The sequence below is a fragment of the Hyphopichia burtonii genome, assembly GCF_001661395.1.
Source record: "Hyphopichia burtonii NRRL Y-1933 unplaced genomic scaffold HYPBUscaffold_4, whole genome shotgun sequence".
In the NCBI taxonomy this organism is placed as follows: domain Eukaryota; kingdom Fungi; phylum Ascomycota; class Pichiomycetes; order Serinales; family Debaryomycetaceae; genus Hyphopichia; species Hyphopichia burtonii.
This window is the reverse complement of record NW_017963731.1, coordinates 707,079-728,793: the sequence shown is the minus strand read 5'-3', so window position 1 is coordinate 728,793 and position 21,715 is coordinate 707,079. Positions and strand designations below refer to the sequence as shown.

General features: G+C 35.9%; 10 protein-coding genes and 1 non-coding gene across 11 annotated transcripts; 7 read left to right on the top strand and 4 right to left on the bottom strand.

Annotated features, from left to right (window-relative positions):
- Positions 1-487: 487 nt before the first annotated feature.
- UME7 (DNA-binding transcriptional regulator) lies at positions 488-1,408 on the bottom strand (the record flags this gene model as incomplete). Its single annotated transcript, XM_020220160.1, has 1 exon — positions 488-1,408. The coding sequence occupies one exon, from the start codon at positions 1,406-1,408 to the stop codon at positions 488-490; it is 921 nt and encodes a 306-aa protein (XP_020076187.1).
- Positions 1,409-1,937: 529 nt separating this feature from the next.
- On the bottom strand, positions 1,938-3,449 carry HYPBUDRAFT_6412 (beclin 1; the record flags this gene model as incomplete). The annotated part of the gene is made up of 1 exon (XM_020223573.1): positions 1,938-3,449. The coding sequence occupies one exon, from the start codon at positions 3,447-3,449 to the stop codon at positions 1,938-1,940; it is 1,512 nt and encodes a 503-aa protein (XP_020076186.1).
- A 302-nt stretch (positions 3,450-3,751) lies between these two features.
- Positions 3,752-5,006, bottom strand: HYPBUDRAFT_11718 (uncharacterized protein). The gene has a single exon (XM_020219174.1). The coding sequence runs from the start codon at positions 4,761-4,763 to the stop codon at positions 3,801-3,803; it is 963 nt and encodes a 320-aa protein (XP_020076185.1). The 5' UTR covers positions 4,764-5,006; the 3' UTR covers positions 3,752-3,800.
- A 2,892-nt stretch (positions 5,007-7,898) lies between these two features.
- On the top strand, positions 7,899-7,970 carry HYPBUDRAFT_t110. Its single transcript has one exon. It is a non-coding gene; the product is annotated as a tRNA-His (tRNA).
- Positions 7,971-8,468: 498 nt separating this feature from the next.
- On the top strand, positions 8,469-9,506 carry SEN2 (tRNA splicing endonuclease subunit; the record flags this gene model as incomplete). The annotated part of the gene is made up of 1 exon (XM_020218708.1): positions 8,469-9,506. The coding sequence occupies one exon, from the start codon at positions 8,469-8,471 to the stop codon at positions 9,504-9,506; it is 1,038 nt and encodes a 345-aa protein (XP_020076184.1).
- A 343-nt stretch (positions 9,507-9,849) lies between these two features.
- Positions 9,850-10,194, top strand: HFL2 (negative cofactor 2 transcription regulator complex subunit; the record flags this gene model as incomplete). Its single annotated transcript, XM_020218698.1, has 1 exon — positions 9,850-10,194. The coding sequence occupies one exon, from the start codon at positions 9,850-9,852 to the stop codon at positions 10,192-10,194; it is 345 nt and encodes a 114-aa protein (XP_020076183.1).
- A 426-nt stretch (positions 10,195-10,620) lies between these two features.
- Positions 10,621-12,894, top strand: HYPBUDRAFT_109887 (putative phosphotransferase; the record flags this gene model as incomplete). The annotated part of the gene is made up of 1 exon (XM_020218731.1): positions 10,621-12,894. The coding sequence occupies one exon, from the start codon at positions 10,621-10,623 to the stop codon at positions 12,892-12,894; it is 2,274 nt and encodes a 757-aa protein (XP_020076182.1).
- A 134-nt stretch (positions 12,895-13,028) lies between these two features.
- SUL2 (sulfate permease) lies at positions 13,029-16,413 on the top strand (the record flags this gene model as incomplete). Its single annotated transcript, XM_020222276.1, has 3 exons — positions 13,029-13,082; position 13,445; positions 14,093-16,413. 3 exons carry the CDS (start codon positions 13,029-13,031, stop codon positions 16,411-16,413), a joined length of 2,376 nt encoding a protein of 791 aa, XP_020076181.1.
- Positions 16,414-16,861: 448 nt separating this feature from the next.
- On the top strand, positions 16,862-18,741 carry HYPBUDRAFT_167008 (uncharacterized protein; the record flags this gene model as incomplete). Its single annotated transcript, XM_020222753.1, has 1 exon — positions 16,862-18,741. Exon 1 carries the CDS (start codon positions 16,966-16,968, stop codon positions 18,739-18,741), a length of 1,776 nt encoding a protein of 591 aa, XP_020076180.1. The 5' UTR covers positions 16,862-16,965.
- Positions 18,742-18,918: 177 nt separating this feature from the next.
- On the top strand, positions 18,919-21,241 carry HYPBUDRAFT_153031 (uncharacterized protein). The gene has a single exon (XM_020221335.1). It carries the CDS (start codon positions 18,945-18,947, stop codon positions 21,192-21,194), a length of 2,250 nt encoding a protein of 749 aa, XP_020076179.1. The 5' UTR covers positions 18,919-18,944; the 3' UTR covers positions 21,195-21,241.
- A 25-nt stretch (positions 21,242-21,266) lies between these two features.
- Positions 21,267-21,597, bottom strand: HYPBUDRAFT_139606 (uncharacterized protein). Its single transcript, XM_020219716.1, has one exon. It carries the CDS (start codon positions 21,589-21,591, stop codon positions 21,292-21,294), a length of 300 nt encoding a protein of 99 aa, XP_020076178.1. The 5' UTR covers positions 21,592-21,597; the 3' UTR covers positions 21,267-21,291.
- Between the last annotated feature and the right edge of the window lie 118 nt (positions 21,598-21,715).

The window sequence follows — 21,715 nt, the reverse complement described above, 5'->3', positions numbered from 1 at the left end:
TGTCAATGGAATTAATCAAAACAAGAGTAGTTGATATTTTTTTTTGACAAGTGTAGAGGTTCAGAAGTTCGCTCTCATGAAATTTTTCTACTCTTTTTTTTTTTTTTTGTGTGGTGAACGTTTTATTTCATAGCATCTTTCCTGTCCATGTTCCTGAGTCGTTCAGTTTCTCACTGGGTTTTGTATTGAAAATTTATTCATCATGCATTTTGTTATAGTGAAACATGTAAAATCGAAAGTCTATTCGGTAGGAGTTGCTGGATTAGTTTCGATCTTGTAGATAATGAAAATCAGCCTGAGCCCATCAAATTACTAGACTCATTTCATATTTTGATTATTATGTTAATCTGCGTGTACTAGAAATAGGTCATTTGAATTATTCCGGTATTGGTTTATCGATATTTTTCAGTTTCATTTTGGGATGATTCGAGTAGAAGATTACAACTTTTGTTGTAGAGCGAACTAACGTTAGACTTCGGAGGCGTTGCTAGAATCTTTCTTTGTTTGGTTCCTGGTTTCTAACACCTCTTTTAATCTTACTGGTTATGGCCCTTATTTCTTTCAATTTCTCATTTAGCAAGCGTCCATCAGTCATATAAGCGGGTCTAAGATCCGAATAATCACAATGCAAGCTGAGTCTTGCACAAGTCTGGCAAACGGGTCTCTGTTCTGGACATGCTTTATGGCGAACTCTACATGTCCAACAACCATTTCTTGACCGTGGACATTGCTTTTTCTTCGTAGGATTTTGCAAGGACACATTGGAAGGTATAGTTTGAGTTCGCTTAACCCGTTTTGGCGGTGGTTCGGGTGCGTCATCTTCTAGATCTTTGGTTGAGATCCGCTTTCTTAATTTTCTCCTGATTGTGTTGTTCTTTTGCAGCTTTGCGATTGGGATAGTTTTAGTTTTATTGGTTGAAGTAGCTTCTTTTGACCCTTGGCTCCTCTCGCTCTGCTTATGCGTTAATCCGTGGTAATCTTCTTTCTTTGGCTGACTACTCGAATTCGCTGGGCTATATTGAAGTTCCTCCAAGCTATATTGGGTATTGTGACTGGCCATCAAAGAATGTCTTGTAGATGATGATGGTACGTAGTTTTGTTCGAGCTGATCAGGATCAAGAACCAAAGGGTACTTATGCTGATTATGTTGGAAATCGGCTTCGGAAGTCAAGAATGCATCATCGATGTGAAGATAATTATCATTGATTTTAGCTTCTTTTGTCGGTGAGCTTGATGAAATATATCGGCTGTGTAAGTGATTGGAATCTTTCAAATCCATCATCCCTAAGTTTGCATCATTTATCCTAGAGAAGATGCTGGGGCTGTTGTCTAATAAAGAGTAGTTATTTTTGAACAGACCTGATCTTCCCGGGCTCGTCTCGTTACTTGATGCATGTTGGTAAGCCATTGGCTTCATTGACTCAAGCTTCAAGGACAATGCTCCTTTCTCTCCAAACGTCTCGTTACTGAATACTATTGGCGATAATAGAACCCCTTTTGAAGGTGATGGATTATTCATTTGATTCACGTACTTTTGATGATAATGAGCTAACATATGAGCATTTGGACTCTCAGTCACTACCCTATGTCTTCCATCTTGATCTGGATTGAAATGAAAAGAGCTGGAAGAGATTGGGCTGGAAGGAAAATCTCTTGATCTAGCTTCTCGTGTGTTACTTTCTACTGGCTGAAACGTTAATTTGTTATTTGAACCCTGAAGAGTTTCTTTAGGTGACCCTTGGGAGCTTATCCGGCGAATCATCACTGAATATAAAGTGCTTTCAATGGTTATACCGACCTTATCGTAGTATTTGCAAGCAAGCTGTTTCTGACAAGTGATAGATCATTTTTAGCAGTCTTTTTCAAACCTTTACAAAATTTCGCGCCCAAAGCGGCCATACAAGCTTAATAAACCATGGTATATATGGGTTTAATGACTATGTAGAAGATTGTGATGGATGAGCACTTGCGTAGGCAAGGATCCAATTCAAGTTGGTAAGAAGGAATTTACAGCTATGGGTCCACTCACCATTAGAGGTTACTCTAATGCTTTTACCACCAATGGAATCTCTTCTTTTCGAGATGCCGTAAGGAAGTTCTATTTCCTGGTTAATTGTAGAGAGTTTCTTTCCAATTTGGTACAAAATATCAAGGAGAGCTATCATTGATACATCAAGCTTATTGAAATTGAATAGTTTGCCTAGCGAGAATTCATTAGAAGAGTAGAGATTTAGGATAGTTTTCGATTTGAGCAGTTTCTGTTGCTGAGTCTGGTTAGAAAGAGTTCCTGCCTCGTTCAAAGCGTCAGCATCAGAAGGGATGGGATCCGTGTTATCTCCTTGGTTGTATGAATATGTCACTTTAACGATTTGTGATTTGGAACCCATAGGTATGAGTTTGTAATTGATTAGTTCAACGTCCAATCTTTTGATAATAAATACCAATAATAAAACTATTTGACCCAATGCTGAGTTTATTTCGGACCAGGGTATTTTATAACCTATTCTAAAGCCGTTGATGGTACCGTATTCATTTACAAATGAGATATTGAAAAATTTGTTATAGATGTTTAGTGTCCTCAAATTATCAAGATTATTTAAATGGGCTTGATATAATGCTTTGGACTGCTCTAGTTTATCGACCTTGCGTTTTAATTCGAGGTTTAATGAGTTTTTCAACTGGAGAATACCATTCAACTCATTTTGATTCAAGTTTTTCAACTCATTATTCAAATTGTTCAAATGCTGTCCTAAATCATTTTTTGCTTCCACCAATTCCTTTAATTCGCTAATCTTACTTGATTCCTCTTGTTGTAAATTTTTGTATTCAGCTATTGAATTCAGTAACTTAGAATCTAATTCTTCGTTTTCAATACTCTTCAACAGGTTGTTTTCCCGATCCTTCAATTTCCTTAAAAAAGTTAAGTAATAATCTTTTTCTCTTTGACTTTGATCAAATTTGAGTTTGAAGCTTTCAACTACCAAGTTAGAACAGTCGGCACAAAGAGGATGGTCAATGTCCTGATTGTTAGATAGTATGGAAAACACATTATTCAATGTATTTATTCTTCCAGAAATGGTATTTAACAGGTCATTCAGTAAACCTTTCGTGTTATCTTCTTGATTATTTTTATTAGGCGAATCCTCGGATACCATTACATACGATAAGGTTGAGTTCACTGATGATTGATTTTGACCTCCTTCCTTCTCTGAATCTCTCTTCGATATTATCGGCTGGGGATTTGATTTTTGAATCTCATTATAAAGATCTAATCTATCCCTAGGAATAAAATCCATCGGGTCCACAATTGATTCATTCACGGATGTTCTACCATCCTCAGCATACTTATTTGTTAAAAGGTTTAACTGTCCCGAACTGAGCCTTTCAAGCGAGTCATGGATTGATAGCTCTGCATTGCACTTTTGACAATTAAATACTTCATCCACCATAGCTAGTTTGATGAGTAGACGTCAGATGTCATTTACTATCAAAAAATTAACGTGATAAGCAAATGATTAATTCTCAAAAAAAAAAAAAATCCTAGCAAAATTGACTGTTAACAAAACAAACTACTAACAATTACTAGTCGTACTAGTCTACAATTACAAAGCAAGTTTTAAAACACTCTTTTATTGAATGTATGACCGAAAATCAGAAATGACTAAACTAAACTTGTAAGAATAAATGTAAATGAAAAGTCCGATACAATAATACGTTTATAGAAACAGAATATTGTTCCATCGAAAACTGCAAAAAAAAAAAGTACGAAATAGAAGAAATTATACCAATAGAAAACATCATTAGATAATAAAGGCAGCAAGGGCGAAAAGACCGGCAGCAGCACCAACAGCCTTGTTTGCAGCAGCATTTTCTTCAGCAGTAGAAACTTCTGGAACAGCAGTTGGACTGGTTGATTCAGCAGCAACGGTGGTTGGTTGAGAAGTAGCTTCAGTGGTTGGGGTGGTTGGGGTGGCACCAGTAGCTTCACTAGGAGTCTTGGTTTCCGCTTCGACTGAAGTTGGTTGAGTGGTACCTTCTGCTGGAGGAACCACAGCTGGGGTGGTTCCTTCAGCTGGAGTAGTGGCTTCAGTAGTTGGAGCTTCAGTAGTTGGAGCTTCAGTAGTTGGAGCTTCAGTAGTTGGAGCTTCAGTAGTTGGAGCTTTAGTAGTTGGAGCTTCAGTTGGAGTAGTGGATTCAACTGGTTTAGAAGACTCAACTGGTGTAGTAGTTTCAGAAGGTAACGGACAATAGGTGGTATAGGTAGTGTGTTCTTCGGTAACAGTAGTCACACCAGTAGTAATTGGAGTACAATGTTCACTTTCACAACTGGTAACAGTAATAACAGTAGTTGAAATTTCAGTTTCAGTTGCAGAAGAACTAGGAGGATGAATCCAAGAACTACTACTTTCCGGAGGATGAATCCAAGAACTACTACTTTCTGCAGTACTACTTGGGATATAAGTAGAAGGTAATGGACAATAAGTAGTATAAGTAGTGTATTCTTCAGTAACAGTAACAACCCCAGTAGTAATTGGAGTACAGTGTTCACTTCCACAACTAGTGATAGTGATAACGGTAGTACCAATTTCAGTAGTGGTAGAAGGAGGAGCAGAAGAAATTAAACTATAATTTGCAGAAGCACTTTCATCTCTAGGAACAATCTGAGCGATATTACGCTTTTCGATTTCATAATAGCTGTCTTGGACAGCTTGAGCAGAGCCCAACAAAGTTAAAGATCCAATAGCGAAGGTAGAAAGTTTCATTTCAAGCGAAGGACAATTTATGAATGATAAACTTTAAAATAAATTTTCAAATTACGGACAATTAGGTCCAATTATATAGTATTTTTTTTTTCTAATTTTGTTTAACGGAAGTTAAGGCTTATTGGGTTCGGGGTAAGCCAACATCATACGTTTCAGGAAAGGGTTTCACCTAAAAGTAGCGAACCCTTCAGAAAAGGTTATATTATCAAAACACAATTCCAAAACAAATGACCGGGGAGATTGGTTATAATTAGAATAACAAAAATATATTTAGAAGGTTGTAGCATAATTTGAAGGTTGCAATATGGTTGTAATATGATTTTTAGCTTTTATTGGTGTGTAATTGGCTCTAAAAGAGTTGGGTGCAAACTATCCGAATAAGATTTTTTTCTTTTTTTCTTTTTTGAAAGGGTTATAATGCAATCAAGCTTAAACTTCTTTTGTTTACCAATTATACAAATTATCTACATGATGGGGCATTATTTTGCAGCCTTGCCAAAATTAAATCATCAAAATTGATCAATATAACTACTCATGACTCATGTAGTGAAAGTGCTTAGGTGGAAAGCATACAAAGATAAGGTTATAATATGAGGAACCTGAAATCCCGAATCACACAATGTGAATCAAAGACTAATTCTTGCTAATGCTAGTTTAACAAAAATGATTTCATCTGCTTGAAAAAGGGGTTAAAACATTAATTAATTGTGTGGAGAAGGTACACTAGCACTTTCTTTTGTTGATTCCTACGCAACCTCAAGCGAGTTGATGCAAGTTGCAGCCTAAATCATCCACCCATCAAAACATTGCTCATGGTTTCACAACTAAAGCTAGCAGCACTATTGATCCAAGATTGCCTATTGTTTATTGATTACTCCGTAGTTGTCGTAGATTTGAATCTGTGTCTATTGCTGTATCTGATTCTATGAAAAATTGATTAGCTGACTGAAAAGCTTACTTAGTTAAAAGGAGTGCGCAGCCGTCCCCTGATTGCTATAGGGGGGGATATTTACCTTAATTACCGGTTCGTAATAATTTCACTCTGATTAGAAGACAATAAAATTATTTATAGAAGAGTTTTTGTCAATAGAATTGTCAAGAGACAATTGTCTATTTACTATTATAGTAAATTCTTCTTTTTTTTTTTTGGTCTTTTTGTTTTTTTAAGAACAATTAAAGGACCGTGCTATTTTTAAAACCTCATGGCGTTATGTAAATATTTTGGTCAAGCGAAGAAATTATTAAGCTGGTTTAATGATTGATCTGGTCTTAATTGATATACCTATAGATCTGGATGTCAAGTCTTTAACAAGGTGTGTCTAAAAATAAGGCAACTTATTGAGCAATGAGATTTTGAATAGATGAAATTATTGGAAAGTTTAATTCCGGTATACATTTCTATCTTTTCTTTTTATGTTAAAGCTTGGCCATCTGAATGTGAAAGTAGATTATTCATAAACTCATAATCACCGTAATCATTGCTGATGAAGCAAGGCAAATATTAGAAGGGTATTCGTAAAGGGATACCCATGCATCCGGATTCGGTTGGCGATAAGATTTATGTCATGAGCCACTGAAGAGCTATTTTTTAGTATGGAGTTATGTTCTTGAGCAATTAGCGAAGATAAACTAGGAATAAAGGCTTCTTTTGCGAGCCAGACAAGATAGTTTATGAGCTCTGATTTCTTTATATACTAGTCTTGCTTAATCCAGGTCCTGTAACGATTTCAATATCAAACTTTAAATGAGATTTCATCATAAAATGGGCCTATTTCAATGAGTAAGAAAACTAGATTATGGTTTCTTTACATCTTGCAATCTCAAACTAGGTAATTCCCCCATTTTTTTTTTTCACAGCTTCATTGAACTAACATTGCTTTGAATACAACCAATCAGTATGAAACTTTCACCTTTCTGCCCATCAAACAAATAGATACGGAAAGCTTGTTCTGGATATTGTGGCAGTAGAAAGGGTAGAGTGAGTTTCAGAGGAAAACTTAGTTCATAGACGAATATCGTGAGATACTAACTTTTTCGCAGCCGATCTGCGTAGCGCAGGGGTCTTCCTGATTCCTCGCACATCAAAAGTCCCAAAGTAGGTGGTATCTTGATAGTTGGAGGTAGTTTGGTGTTCAGAGTCGTTGGAGGGAGAAAGCGGCAAAGGTCTGGGATCTGAAGGGTATTTGCAATAGTGTCAGGCACTCTAAATAAACATGGGCTAGTAGCCGTCTGCAAGACGGTCTCGGGGAATCTATAGTGCAGACATTCGGGCTTATATCACAAATGTCTAGAGTGTAATACCAAGGTTGAATATATAAATGTTTTCGGTATTAAAGGTGATTGATAGAAGGTTTTTTTTATTTTTCCAAAACTATTTTCATTCATCACTTGAGCAGAAAGCCAGAGCCGTGAGTTCAGACCTCATCATTGTTCTGATACTTATGGAATTGATGTTTACAGCTGCTCTTTTGCTTTTTAAGAGTATGAAGGGTGTCAAACACTGAAGCACGCCTACATATTTCAAAAGACAGCTGACTTGGAGTTATGGATATCGCATACCTTGGCAGTGAAAGACCTCCATAAGTCTGAAGGTTGTGAAACGGATGCAATGATCATTTTTTCAGTAGATCAATACATAATGGTTTGTACTCACTATGGGAGCTCTAAAAGGCCGAAATCTCCATGGACGATGAGTTTTCTTCCACCTCCATAAATACATGTCTCTGATCTCTGAAGTATATCTTGCGCTTAAGAACATTTCATCAAGATTTAAACCAGAGAATCGTGCAAACCACTCACTTATCACTTACTTATTAACTTGTAGGCTATTGTAATACAATTTGAGAGTTTGGTTCTCCATGAATTATCAGCAGTATTCCCTGGCGTGGACTTTTTATGCTTTGCTAAGAACAGAAAATTATCATTTTGAAGTAAATATTGCAAAAAAAATACTTTTTCAAATAAGCATTTGCAACAAATACCCAAACACGCTATACTGGCTCATAAATAGGTTTGGTGCTGCTGGGATCTGCTATCATACCCCCAGGAGCGGTTTCTCTCTTCGTATTACTTATTTTTTGTACGTTATTCACTGGGATTAAATGAGTAATCTAGCATCACCGCTCTGCAATAGCTGCCGTTCTAGTATAGTGGTTAGTACACTTCGTTGTGGCCGAAGAAACCCAGGTTCGATTCCTGGGAACGGCATTTCCTTTCTTTTTTTGCTTTCTTCGCTGGTACGTACCCTCCTGAAAGCGTGCTGTGTCTATTTGACCATGAGTTGTACTGTCAGGTTGCAAAAATGACTTTTTTCAGGCCCTCAATGGCGACTTCGTCCGTACACCACAGACTAGTTACCCGGAAAAAACGAGAAGAGATTCAAATTGAAAAGAACAAAAAAACATCGTAGTAAAAATTTTCATACTTTTGTTTTCTTTAACTTAATAAAGGAAAGAATAATTGTATGTTCAGAAGAAACTTTCTTCGTTGAAGAAGGCAAAGAAGAATGGATTTTTCTTTGGGAAGATTACTATGATGATAATATGATAAGTTGCTTGAAGATGAAATAATCACTGTGAGCACAATGATTTCTCAAAGACTACAACGGTATCTGAATGTAATTTTCAAACTTAGAAAAGTCAATACTTTTATGCGATGTACTAACTATATAGACTTTTTCCTTACTTGTAAAATTGTAAAGCCGTAATGGGTAAACGAAATAATAAGATACTTAATCAGATATATACTCAACCGTTACCGGTTAAAGTTTATGGAGGGCTACCTACGATTTTTCCTCATAATCCGATTTCCTGGATATATTTTGGATATGTGTATATACGAGTGTTACGGGAAGTAGGGTTGGAACAGACAATAGAAGTTGAAGTAGAAGATAGGGTATTCAAAGTTGACAGAGAAGAATCAATGATGATATTATGGAGACAAGGATTTTTCGGTAAGGGAAATTTATCTAGATCGGAGCCCACTTGGAGAGAACGAATCAAAAGATTAAATGAAGAAGAATTAAGTAATGAAGATATCACCAAGGTTAGAAGAGAAGAAAGGAAAAGATTCAAGAATGAAAGAAGTAAATTACAAGAATTAGAATTAAAACAGCGACAAGATATAATAAACCCACAAGAACAACTTGAAATGAATGCATTACAGAAGAAATTAGAAGAATTCAAAGTTAACTACGATAGTAAGAAAATCAAACCCGATGTCATTATACAAGATGCCAATCTTGAGTATTTACAATTGCAACCCGTGGAAGTAATGTTCTTGAAATATTTATCAGCGATAAAGATTTTCGATAACGGGCTTGAATTAACCAATGAACAACTTTTCCAGAAATGTACTGGTCAGCACCAAGACCAAATAACGAGCTCAAACCAGTTCATCTTGGAATACGTGGTATACCACCACTTCAGATCACTAGGCTGGTGTGTCCGATCAGGAATCAAATTTGGGTGTGATTATTTGCTATACAAGCGAGGTCCACCCTTCAGCCACGCAGAGTACGGGATCTACCTCATGACGGGCGAAAAGAAGTGGACCGACATCCAGGCCCTCACCCGGGTCATTGGAGGGGTTAAAAAATGTTTCGTACTAGTGTATATCGACATTCCCGATTTGCAACAATTCAACCAAGCATTGCAAACGAAAAACTGCTCCGATTTGCTCAAACTATATAAAGTGACTCCAATTCTCTACAAAAGATGGGTCCCCAGCAAGACCAGAGATTAATCCATAGCCAAATTAACGAAAAAGTCAATAATATAATGAATAATCAATCATATGATGAATAATCAATAATATAGCGAGTAAATCAATCTATCAATATCATGCGCTGCACTACCTTTATCATACCCCTGCACACAAGCGGCAACGAGCAGGAGAGCTCCAGCACTCATTGACTCGCAGTTAATTATAAATAAACCAATTATTCCAATTTTTGCCCAGCAGCTTTTTTTCCATCCGTTGTCTTGCTGCTCACGTGACTGCACCGATTATATAAGCACCATATCCACGGTACAATAGTATACACAAAGTACATACAAACGGCAAAATGTCTAATATTCAGAGTATAATGAATGCAACTGAGGATGAAGAGTACAATGAAACAAGTAATAAGGTTAGTCAAGAAAGCATACTAAATAATTTCGAAAGAATCAAGACTCACTTCCCAGCAGCTAGAATAAAGAAAATTATGCAAAGCGATGAAGATATTGGGAAAGTTGCACAAGCAACTCCCGTGGTTGTGGGTCGAGCATTAGAAATCTTTATGGCTAATTTGGTTGAAGCAAGTATAATTGAAGCCAAAAAAAACGGGGTTAAAAGAATTGGTGCTTCTCACATTAGATCAGCCGTGGAAAATACTGAACAATTTGATTTTCTAGTTGATGTTGTTGAAAAATATCCAGCTTCTAAGTAAACTTACCGATAAACTTTACCATTATACCGAAAAATTTAGCATCTTTGTATAATAATGTAATATAATGTATTTTATCTTTGAGAGTATTACTATGATAATTACCGATTATTATGCCCAAATTTATGGACATTTGCAGGTTGTGCCCGGGGGACACTTGCAGGTTGCACCTGTTTTGCGGGTTTGCTCCATCCCATTTACAGGTTACGCCCCCCTTATATTCCACAAATATATAGAGCAAAGAATAAATCTATCGATGATCAAAATTCAACAATCTAAACTGTCCTTTGTTTGACAAATTGACAAGTTGCAATTATAAATAATTGACAAATTCCAATTGACTTGTAAGATTTACTCTTTCTTTTCCAAATTTCATTAATTTTCGTCAACTTTATAGATCAAAAGGTTTCACTACCCCATACTTTTGATATGCCTCTTCCAAATAAATCTCATACCAGTCTTGCATCCCGCAAATCTTCGTTCTTCAATGCTCATCAATTGGCAAACCCTCCTCAACCCGATGTTTATTATGTTGGGGTTGATGTTGGTACTGGTTCTGCTAGAGCTTGTCTTATTGATACTAATGGGATTATATTAGGATTAAGTGAACGTCCTATTAAAAGACATGAATTAAAACCAAATTTTATCACCCAAAATTCTACCGAAATTTGGAACTCAATTTGTTATTGTGTTAAAAATTGTTTAAGAGATTCGGGTGTTGATCCAAGTGAAGTTTTCGGTATCGGGTTTGATGCTACTTGTTCTTTGGTTGCAATTAATAAAGATAGCGATGAACCTCAAGCCGTTGGTCCCGATTTTTCTGATCATAAAGAAAATATCATTTTATGGATGGATCATCGTGCTCCCGATGAAACTAATGAAATTAATGCCACTGGTGATAAGGCTTTGAAATACGTGGGGGGTCAAATGTCAATTGAAATGGAATTACCCAAAATTAAATGGTTAAAACATAATGCCCCCGGTGGTATTGATTCAATGGTTTTCTTTGATTTACCCGATTTCTTAACTCATCGTGCAACTAAATCAAATGCCAGATCTTATAATTCAACCGTTTGTAAACAAGGTTTTGTTCCATTTGGAGTTGAAGGTTCCACCACTGGTTGGTCAAAAGAATTTTTAGAATCGGTTGATTTGCATGAATTGGTTGCTAATGATTTTGAAAAATTAGGTGGGATCCCCGGTAAAAATGGGGAATTCAAAAGTGCTGGGGAAATTGTTGGTAAATTAAGTGCTCAAGCTGCTGAAGAATTAGGTTTAACCACCGAATGTATTGTTGGTAGTGGGGTTATTGATGCTTATGCTGGTTGGATTGGTACAGTGGCTGGTAAAGTTGATATTCCAAATGCTCCAGAATTTTCTGAAGAATCAAATGGTTCTATTTCAAATTCTTGTGGTCGTTTAGCCGCCGTTGCTGGTACTTCAACTTGTCATATTGCCATGACTAAAGATGCTTGTTTTGTTAAAGGGGTTTGGGGTCCTTATAAAGATGTTATGGCTCCGGGCTATTGGTTAGCTGAAGGTGGTCAATCTTGTACTGGGGCCTTATTGGCCCATGTGTTGGCCATTCATCCTGCTAATAGTGAATTGGCTCATTTGGCTGAAGCTTCTAATTTATCTAAATTTGACTATTTAAATTTAATCTTGGAAACTTTAACTAGTGATAATAAATTAAGAAGTGTTGTTAGTTTGGCTAAACACGTTTTCTTTTATGGTGATTTCCATGGTAATAGATCTCCAATTGCTGATCCAAGAATGAGAGCTTCCATTATTGGTCAATCAATGGATTCTTCAGTTAATGATTTAGCAGTTCAATATTTTGGTGCTTGTGAATTCATTGCTCAACAAACTAGACAAATTGTGGAGGAAATGGAAAAAGGTGGCCATGAAATTGATTGTGTCTATATGAGTGGTGGTCAATGTAGAAATGGGTTATTAATGAGATTATTAGCTGATTGTACTGGTAAACCAATTATTATTCCTCGTTATATCGATGCTGCAGTTGTTTTTGGTTCTGCTTTATTGGGTGCTGTGGCTTCTAAAGATAGTGTTGATGAACATATCAAATTAAGAGGTAGATCCAGAAGATCATCTATTTTAAAGAGTCAAACTTCATTAAACAACTTAACTTCAACCCATAGTCGCCAAACGAGTGATTATGAAGAACCTCATTCCCCTTACACTGCTCCAACTGCTACTACTTCAAGTACTAATATGAGTACCTTGGTTTACGCTAGTGGCCATGCAGGATCCCATCATCAAATGAATACCATGACTCCATTGGGTGAAGAACAAGCTGATTATTTCGGTGGTGAAGGCCAAAAGAATCAAGATAGTGATTCTGATGAAGAAGAACAAACCTTATCCTTTGGTTCCAAACAAAATGTCCAACAAGATGTTCAAAAAGGTATCCATAATAAATTACAAGGATTAAACTTGAAACCATTAACTCCTTCTAAAGCTAAAAAGGCTGAATCCAACCCTGGTGATAAATTATGGAAGATTATGGAAAATATGACCGGTCCAGGTAGAGTCATTTTACCTAGTGACGAACAACATCCAGATCGTAAATTATTGAATGCCAAATATAAAATCTTTTTAGAACAATGTTATAAACAACAAGAATATAGAAATTTGGTTGACCAAGTTGAAGAAGAAAATTTAAAATCTTTGAAGAAACACTAATTTAATCAAATGTTAATAATTTATTAGAGTTAAACGATAAATAACGAAAAGAGAAAAACACGAAAAAAAACATATGCTTGATTTATATAGTTATAAAATAAAAAGTCTCTAAATAAATAGCATCTGTAGCATAAATGGCCAATTTACGATATCCTTATTGTTTCGGAGTTGTTCCCTACTTATTCACCGTATGGAACATACTCTTCCACTGTTGCAAAAATCAATTTAAAGAAAGTTGCATCCTGGCGATGCTGACATAATCCACTTTCTCAATGATCAAATTGCGAAAGTTCACGTGACCACGCCAAAAAGAGAAACCGAAGTCCAGTATTGCTGCAAACATTATCAGATCTGGCAGTAGAAGATTTATCAGGACCACCAATGCCAACGAGATGAGCTGGGGACAGCTGCCCAATCACAAGAGTGGATGAGGTATGTCGACGGTGATGTCACTAGCGACGTAAGGCAACTGAAACCCGAGCAGCAAAGAAAAAAGAGTGAACAAAAAACTTTGTTGCAGTCACGTGAACTGTCCTAACTGTGGTTCCAGAGTGAGTATAGGGAATTTTTCAGTTAGTATAAAATTTTTATAAATTGCAAATGACTTATTAATACTAGTAAATACGCAATTTATAATAGTTAGATCTCGCCACAGCTATATACTATCTTAAAACATCTTTACCGTTTAATTAGAAGACTTATAAGGCGAACAAATTAACTAATTTTGTTAAGTCATCTACAGTTACGGACATTTATTTTATCTTGTTGGAGGTGTTTTCACTTGAAACATTAAAAAATTGTGGTGGATTATTGTATCTCTTTACCTTTTATAATAGAAGAAACAAGGGGAGAGTTTAGCCTTACTATTATCTGCATCTCGAAACCCTAAATTTCAAAAGTTTACGAGAAAAGTTTTTCAACAATTAGTTCAAATTTTGATTTGATTAGTTATTGTGGTTAGAATCTATCTATAGACAGATTTTTTGCATTTCTTATAAATATTTGTATACTTTTCCGGTTCTTCAAAAGTTCTTTTTGTCTTTTTTTTTTTTCAGTTTGAATTATCTACCTAGTCATTAAATTATGTCTCATCAAGACGAATCAGTTGTACCAGAGTTGCAGCTGTATAACTCTAGAGTTGCATCCAGAGTCCAATCTCATGAATTTATCAGAGAACATCATCCATTATACCACTCAGGTAACTTGAATAACATATCAGTTCCAGAATATGATGAACCAGTGGTGACGGTTTTGGATTATGGTAAATCAATTTTTAATAATCCCGTATCTAAAGGACTTCATTATATAAGGAGTCTATTCCCAATTTGTAATTGGATTTTACATTATAATTATAAATGGTTATATGGTGATTTAGTTGCAGGTATTACTGTTGGGGTTGTCTTGGTTCCTCAATCAATGTCTTATGCTCAACTTGCCGGTTTGGAAGCTCAATATGGTTTGTATTCTTCATTTGTCGGGGTTTTCATTTACTCCTTTTTTGCCACTTCAAAAGATGTTTCTATTGGTCCAGTGGCGGTCATGTCTGCTCAAGTTGGTAAAGTTATTGCTAAAGTTCAATCAGAATTTGGTAATGAATTTTCTGCTCCTGAAATTGCAACCTTCCTTTCTTTAATCTGTGGGGGGATCGCTGCTGGTTTAGGTATCTTAAGATTAGGTTTTATTTTGGAATTTATTTCAATTCCTGCCGTTATGGGGTTTATGTCTGGTTCTGCCTTTAATATTATTGTAGGTCAAGTTCCTGCTTTAATGGGTTATAATTCTGCAGTTAATACCAGAGCTGCTTCTTACAAAGTTGTTATTGAAACTTTGAAAAACTTAAAATTAACTAACGTCAATGCTGCTTTTGGTTTAGTTCCTCTTTTCATCTTATACCTTTGGAAATTTTTAGCTGAATTTGCTCAAAAAAGATGGCCCCGTTATAAATTATGGTTTTTCTATTTTCAACAATTGAGAAATGCAATTGTCATCATTGTGGCCACTGCTATTTCTTGGGGTATTGTTCATCCAGAAGTTAAAAGATACCATGGTGATCTTGCCGACTTTAAAAGTACTATTAAAACCATTGGTGAAGTCCCTAGTGGATTAAGACATGTTGGTGTAATGCACATTCCAAATGGTATCATTGATGCTATTGCTAGTGAATTACCCGTTTCTGTCATTATTTTATTATTAGAACATATTGCTATTTCAAAATCTTTTGGTAGAGTTAATGATTATAAAGTTAATCCTGATCAAGAAGTTATTGCTATTGGTGTTAATAACTTAATTGGTACTTTTTTCAATGCTTATCCTGCCACTGGTTCTTTTTCAAGATCAGCTTTAAAAGCTAAGTGTGGTGTAAGAACTCCTTTTGCTGGTATTTTCACTGGTGCCGTTGTATTATTAGCTTTGTATTGCTTAACCCAAACTTTTTTTTATATTCCAAAAGCTACTTTAAGTGCAGTTATTATTCATGCTGTTTCTGATTTAATTGCTAATTATAAAGTTAGTTGGAATTTTTGGAATATTAGTCCTCTTGATTGTGGTATCTTTTTAATTGCTGTTATCATTACTGTTTTTTCTTCAATTGAAAACGGGGTTTATTTTGCAATTTGTGCTTCTGCTGCTGTCTTATTATTCAGAATTGCTAAACCAAAAGGTCATTTCTTAGGTAAAGTCCAAGTTGCAGAAGTTATCAATCCAGTTATCAATTATTCCGATGATTCTTCTTCTAGAGATTCATCAAATAATTCTGATATTGAAATTCATCAAGTTTTAAGTAATGGTAATGATTATCGTTCAACTGATTCAAATAAAATTAAAGTTAAAGATGCTCTTAATAATTTAACACCAACGAAAAATAATTTAACCGAACATAATCCACATATTAGATTCCATACCAGATGGGTTCCTTTGAATCATGACAATATTAATCTGGACTTAAATGTTTTACCACCTCCTCCTGGTGTGATTGTTTTCAAACCAATCGAAACTTTTAGTTATCCAAATTCTTCAAGACAAGTTGAAAAAGTTTCAGATGAAGTTAAACGCTTGACAAGAAGAGGTAAACCATATAATTTCACTGATACCGGGTCAAGACCTTGGAATGATCCGGGTCCTTTGAGATGGGATTGGTTTGGTTTGAAAAAATCTAATAACGAAGTCGTGGAAGAAAAAGATGAAAGACCAATCTTAAGAATTGTTCATTTTGATTTTTCTTCTGTTGCTTCTACTGATGTAACTTCAATTCAAGCCTTGGTTGATTTAAGAAAAGCTCTTAATATCTATGCTGACCGTGAAGTTGAATTCCATTTTAGTGGTATTTTATCTCCATGGATCAGAAGAGCTTTGATTAATGCTGGCTTTGGTGTTTACGCAGAAGATGATTTGGTTAGTGATAAGACTTATGTCAATATCGCTGCTGCTACTGGTGACTTAGAGGCCGGTGATGATCGCTACTTTGCAGCTGTTGGTACTAATACCCCCTTTTTACATTTGGATATCCCGGATTATATTTAAAATAGGTTTTGCTTCTTCAATTTTAGAATTTTACGTTGATCGTTTAACATTTCATTACGTTCTAAATTTTTTTCTTTTTCTTACATTTTTCTTCAATTCATTTCCTAGAGACTTTTGTATTATAGTTAGTATATTTATTCAATATTTCAAGAATCTTGATGTAGAGTTTTTTTGCAACATTATTTGGCCCATAAAACCGGTAAACAGATCGCTCTCTCAATAACCCGTGGCCCTAAAGGTCAAAGCTTTAGACCCTCAGAATACTCTAGCTTATATAACCCATCCTATCTCACTACTAAAGGCATTCCCATATGAGCTTTCTCAGTGTTCCGAGTACTTCACGCGAAAGCTTAAGTCTACTTGACAAAAAAAAAAACTGAAAACGCGTCTGGTAAAAACTTTTCCTCGTGAAATCAAATTTGAAGACTTGACAATTAAAAAACAAATAGCTGTACTTTCAAGTAAACGGTCATATACTTTTCCAAGAAAGCCATCACTACTTCCAGCGTATCTAAACCAAAATTCAAGAAGATATATAGATTTCCTATCAAAATGAGTCGAGAGGCAACTTTGACTGAAAAAACAGGTCTTACGTCTCCTACATCAACTCCAATGAAAGAACAAGAGGAGGTAATTGAGGTTGTACTGACCGAGAGCACTCCTGCCAAACGCAAGAGAACTGTTGAGTCTTACAATGAAAATGCTTTAGAAAAAAAGAACCTATCTGAGTCGATCTCTAAGAAATTGAAAGTTGTTTCCTCTGATGTATCTACTGTAACTCCATCTCCAGATCCAAGGAATAATAGTACCGACGGGGCTTCTCTAGAGAAACAGCCAACGCAAAAGCAGCTAGAGAAAAAATTGGAGAAGGAAGAACGTCAAAGACAGAAACAAGAACGTGAAAAGCTAAAAGAAGAAGAACGTCAAAGAAAAGAAGAAGAACGCCAGAGAAAGGAGGAAGAACGTCAAAAGAAATTAGCAGAGAAAGAGGCCGAAAAAGAATTAAAACGTAAAAAGCTTGAAGAAGAGAAATACGAACGTGAATTGAAAAGGGAAGAAGAAAGAAAACGTAAAGAGGAACGTGAAAACCAGAGGTTAGAGAAAAAACGCAAGTTAGATGAAGAAAAACTACGCCGTGAAGAAGAAAGAAAGAAGATCGAGGAAGCCAAAGAGGCGAAAGAACGAAGTCAAAAGAAGATTTCATCTTTTTTCCAAGTTCGAAAACCTTCTTCGCCTCAAACGGACAAGCAAGCTAAAGATATAACCACTTCTAGTAAACTAGATAAAACTGCTTACGAAAAAGTATTCTTACCATTTTTCAAGAAACAAAACGTTGCATTACCTTCGTCACATCAATTCAATCATGAGCAGTTAGATGTATCCAAGAAAGAGATTGATTCTTTAATAGAGTCTATCAAATCAAAATCCGTTTCCAATGATCAGTCTAATCTCAAAGAATTTTTCAGCAATAATACAAAAAGTCCGAATGCTCATGTCAAATCAATCATATCACCAGAAGAAGTTGCTGTATCGTTGAATGATGGTAATATTGACGATTCACAAGTGGAAGAAATGCTTCGAAGTATCTCCACAGTTAAATATATTCAATTTTATGAAAATCAAAAACCTTATATTGGGACCTGGTGTTCCAAGAAACATTCGATCGATTTCCCAACTTTAAATCCTTTTGACACCAGTAAGAGTGGTCTTGATTATGATTATGACTCTGATTTGGATGAAGATGCCGATGGCGAAGGAGAAGACATAGATAGTGCAGATGATGAAGAAGATGAAGAAGATATCACAATGGACGAAGATGGTGAAATGGACGATTTTGTGGAAAGTAATGATATCTCTAAACGCAAAATTATTGGTCCATTAATAGCAATAAGTACCTGGAATGATGGCCACGAAGAGAACAAAAAGCTCTTTGACAATATGAAATACGAACGATTAGACTCCTTAATCCAATTTCCTATCGATCCACTATTCGATTATTGGAAAGAAGAAACTATAACTACACCATCAAATGATCCCAATGAAAATGCATCAACTACCAAAGGAACTACACTGACTCCTAACATCCTCACACCCCAGAAAGCAACAATTCAAGATCCCAAAACTGTATTTGAACTCATTCAATTTATTGAAAAGAATAACGATTTTACCATTGGAACTCTAGTTGAATTAGCTAAAAAAGAGTTTAAGTCATTTACAAAAGCAGTGGTTAAGCATACAATTCAGGATATTGCTACATATAACAAAAAGCTGAGTAATTGGGAAGTGAAAACTGAAGTTAGAAGCCAGTTGGCCAAACAGTTTGCTTAATGTCCATTTCTTTAGTTCTAAATAGATTTTATATTTGAATTTGAATGGGTTACGATGTATTAAAGTTTTATACTGTTTGATTTTGTAGAGATCATTAAGTTTTGAAAGACGCGTAAATCAAAAAAAAAAAAAAAAAATTATAATCCATCTTATCAGTAAAGAATATATCCCACATATGATACTTATATGAGTACCTAGTCATAATGCCAGAAGAGGAAGACGATGAGAATTTGTTTTTCTATAGCACTCAGATGCAAGTACGTCACGAGCAGTTTGAAGAAGCAGAATCACTTCAAACCAAAAAGGCTTCGATGATGAACCGATTACAAAAGTTTCAAAATGGCGACAACAAGGTCAAAAACTCCAATAAAATTAAGCATTCAATTGTGAAAAAAAAAGGGCCTAAAAGAGAAAAGTCTCGGAGAATAGAACTGATTAATGACTTTGTCCGGGCTAATTTAGGCTCAAAAGATTCAATTCAAGATATAAGAGCCAATAAGAAAGATCGAATGAAACAAGCCATGATACTCAGGTATTTCTCAGGTGATAATAAGAAGGTAAGTGATATAATGAAACGCGTGAAGGATGGAGAAGAGGGAAATGACCGCCTGCAAAATAATAAAAATGATAAAGCAAACAAACTCGATTTTGAATATGTGAAGAATCAGTTCACGGAAGAAGAATGGATAGGGGCTCTCAAATGTATAAAGCTCATATTTCCTCATCTATCGAGTAAGATGAAGAAATCGCTAAAGATCATAACCAAAAGCATGAAAAAGTTTGAAGAAATATATGAATCTAATAGTGCATCAACATTACTGCCTTTATGGCTAGAGGCATCAGGATCTCCCGATGATACATTGACTGAAGAAGATTTACGCTGGTTATATGACTTGAATGATGATCAAATGGGCGACGAACACAGCACATTTATAAACCCTTCTGACTCAGAAGATGCCCCACAGTTTGTCACTACATTGTCGCAAGCGATGAAAGCCTCGCAAGAGTCTGTGAAGGATACTCCAATAGATCAGGGATGTGACTCTGAATCAGAAATTGCTGATTCAGAAAGTGATATTGAAATTTTAGAGTATCCTCCAGGTCAATTTTTTCTGACACAACCACACAGTACTCAATTTGCTGAATCCCTAAAGTTCAGCACCCAAGATAAACCAGAGCCCAATGGAAACCACAATGAAATAACTGGGACTCAAGACCAACCTATGGAAGTATCATCTCATGAGAATTCGAAAGAGCATTTTCCCGCGGCATCATCGTATAATGAGCCAGAAACCCGAAATAAAATTCCAGATCAGATCTTATCATCCCCGATTTTGGGAGAAGAAAAGGAAACCCCAACTCCACAGCGGGAACCTGGAGGAAGAGCCAAAGATGTGATCGACCGTCTAATGGAGTCACCCTCTCCGGAGAACGAGACACCTTCAAGTATGATTCACCAATCTATACTGCCGATCAAAAGGCCTTTTAATAAGTTTACGATAAACGAAAATAGTCAGCTAAATGATCTGCCAGTTAAAGCAAACGTTCAAATTCCTCTTTCATCAGAAATAGAATATGAGAGTGGAGATGATGAAGTTTATTCGACTGCTAGATCGCAGATGATTGAAAGCTCAGTTGCAAAAAATTTCCAAAGTTCTCAAATAATTGAAGAAGACGAGATACCTACGAAAGCGGTACAAATGTCCAGCATAATGGATCCCGCAAATAGTTATAAAACATCTAGGGTTGAATTGAGAGGAAACTTTGAATTTCCTGAGGATAACGATGGAATAATTAAGGTCAGAAAAGTTGGCACCAAGGTGATTAATCTAGATTCTGATGAGGAAGTTGGAGATTCAGAGGATGAGCTTTATGATGAAAAGGATATAAGCGTGGTTGAAGTGGTTATGTCGGTAGAGGAGTACCAAAAGGCGATTGCCCCAAGTGAAGAATTAGAAAACGACGCCAATATATCTGTTCTACAAGTACCTTCGAGCCAAGATCAGATTGACACGAAACCAAAAAAACGGAAACAAAGTAAAAAGACAAAGTCTATCTTTGATGAAATGAGTATAGCCAATCTAAGGGAGCTAATGCGCCCATGGAACGTGAAATCTTGTAACAGTCGAGGGAAAATAAGCAAGTTTCTAGAAGACGGACTCAAGATGGCTTCACTAGGATTAAGTGAAGAAGAGTCAGCTAGATTGGAATCACTACTAACAAAAATGATAAGCCCACCTTCCTTTAAACAAGCTGTTTTCGATAAACTTTCATCAATTACGAGAAGTAACTTTTTCTGGCTCGGTAAAATCATCACTTTTGAACCAATTCTGATTGACAGTCTTTACAAATGGTTAGAAACAGAAGTTTTCCACTTTGCTTTCGAAAGAAGCATTCTTGAAGAGTACTGTAACGAAATGGCCATACCATGCACCAATGCAGCCAACCAATAGTATTGCAACCAACCATGGATAATTTATGATTTACGGATTTACGAAGCTATTTTATATAATGTATATTAGTATCTATATTACTATTATTTACAAAACGTTAGATATATTTCTTATGATCGGCATCAATCGTGTCAGTTAAAAGTCGATCGTTCAAGTATGTAACCACTTTGATGGCTATCCCTCCACTCGCAATCAATGAGCCAATTCCAAAAACCAAGTTATTAACCAAACTGCCAAATCTGTTATCGAAAATCACCCCAATGGCCCATAAGGCCTGATATCCCCATAAGAGTAAAAACAAAAGCGATAATGCTGTTACAGACGCAGCCTTAATTGCCCTGTCTTTGGTATTTTCATCCTCTCTCTTTCGTGGTAATGGTTTCTTGAGTGGTGCCATGATGTGATTATCTATTAGACCCTAGCCTTATTCTAATCTGGACCCTTTCAGTGATAAATTGATGTAGTTCAAAAGCTGTCTTTAATCCGTCTTTTTTTCTCTCTTCTTAAAATCGCAAATTCCT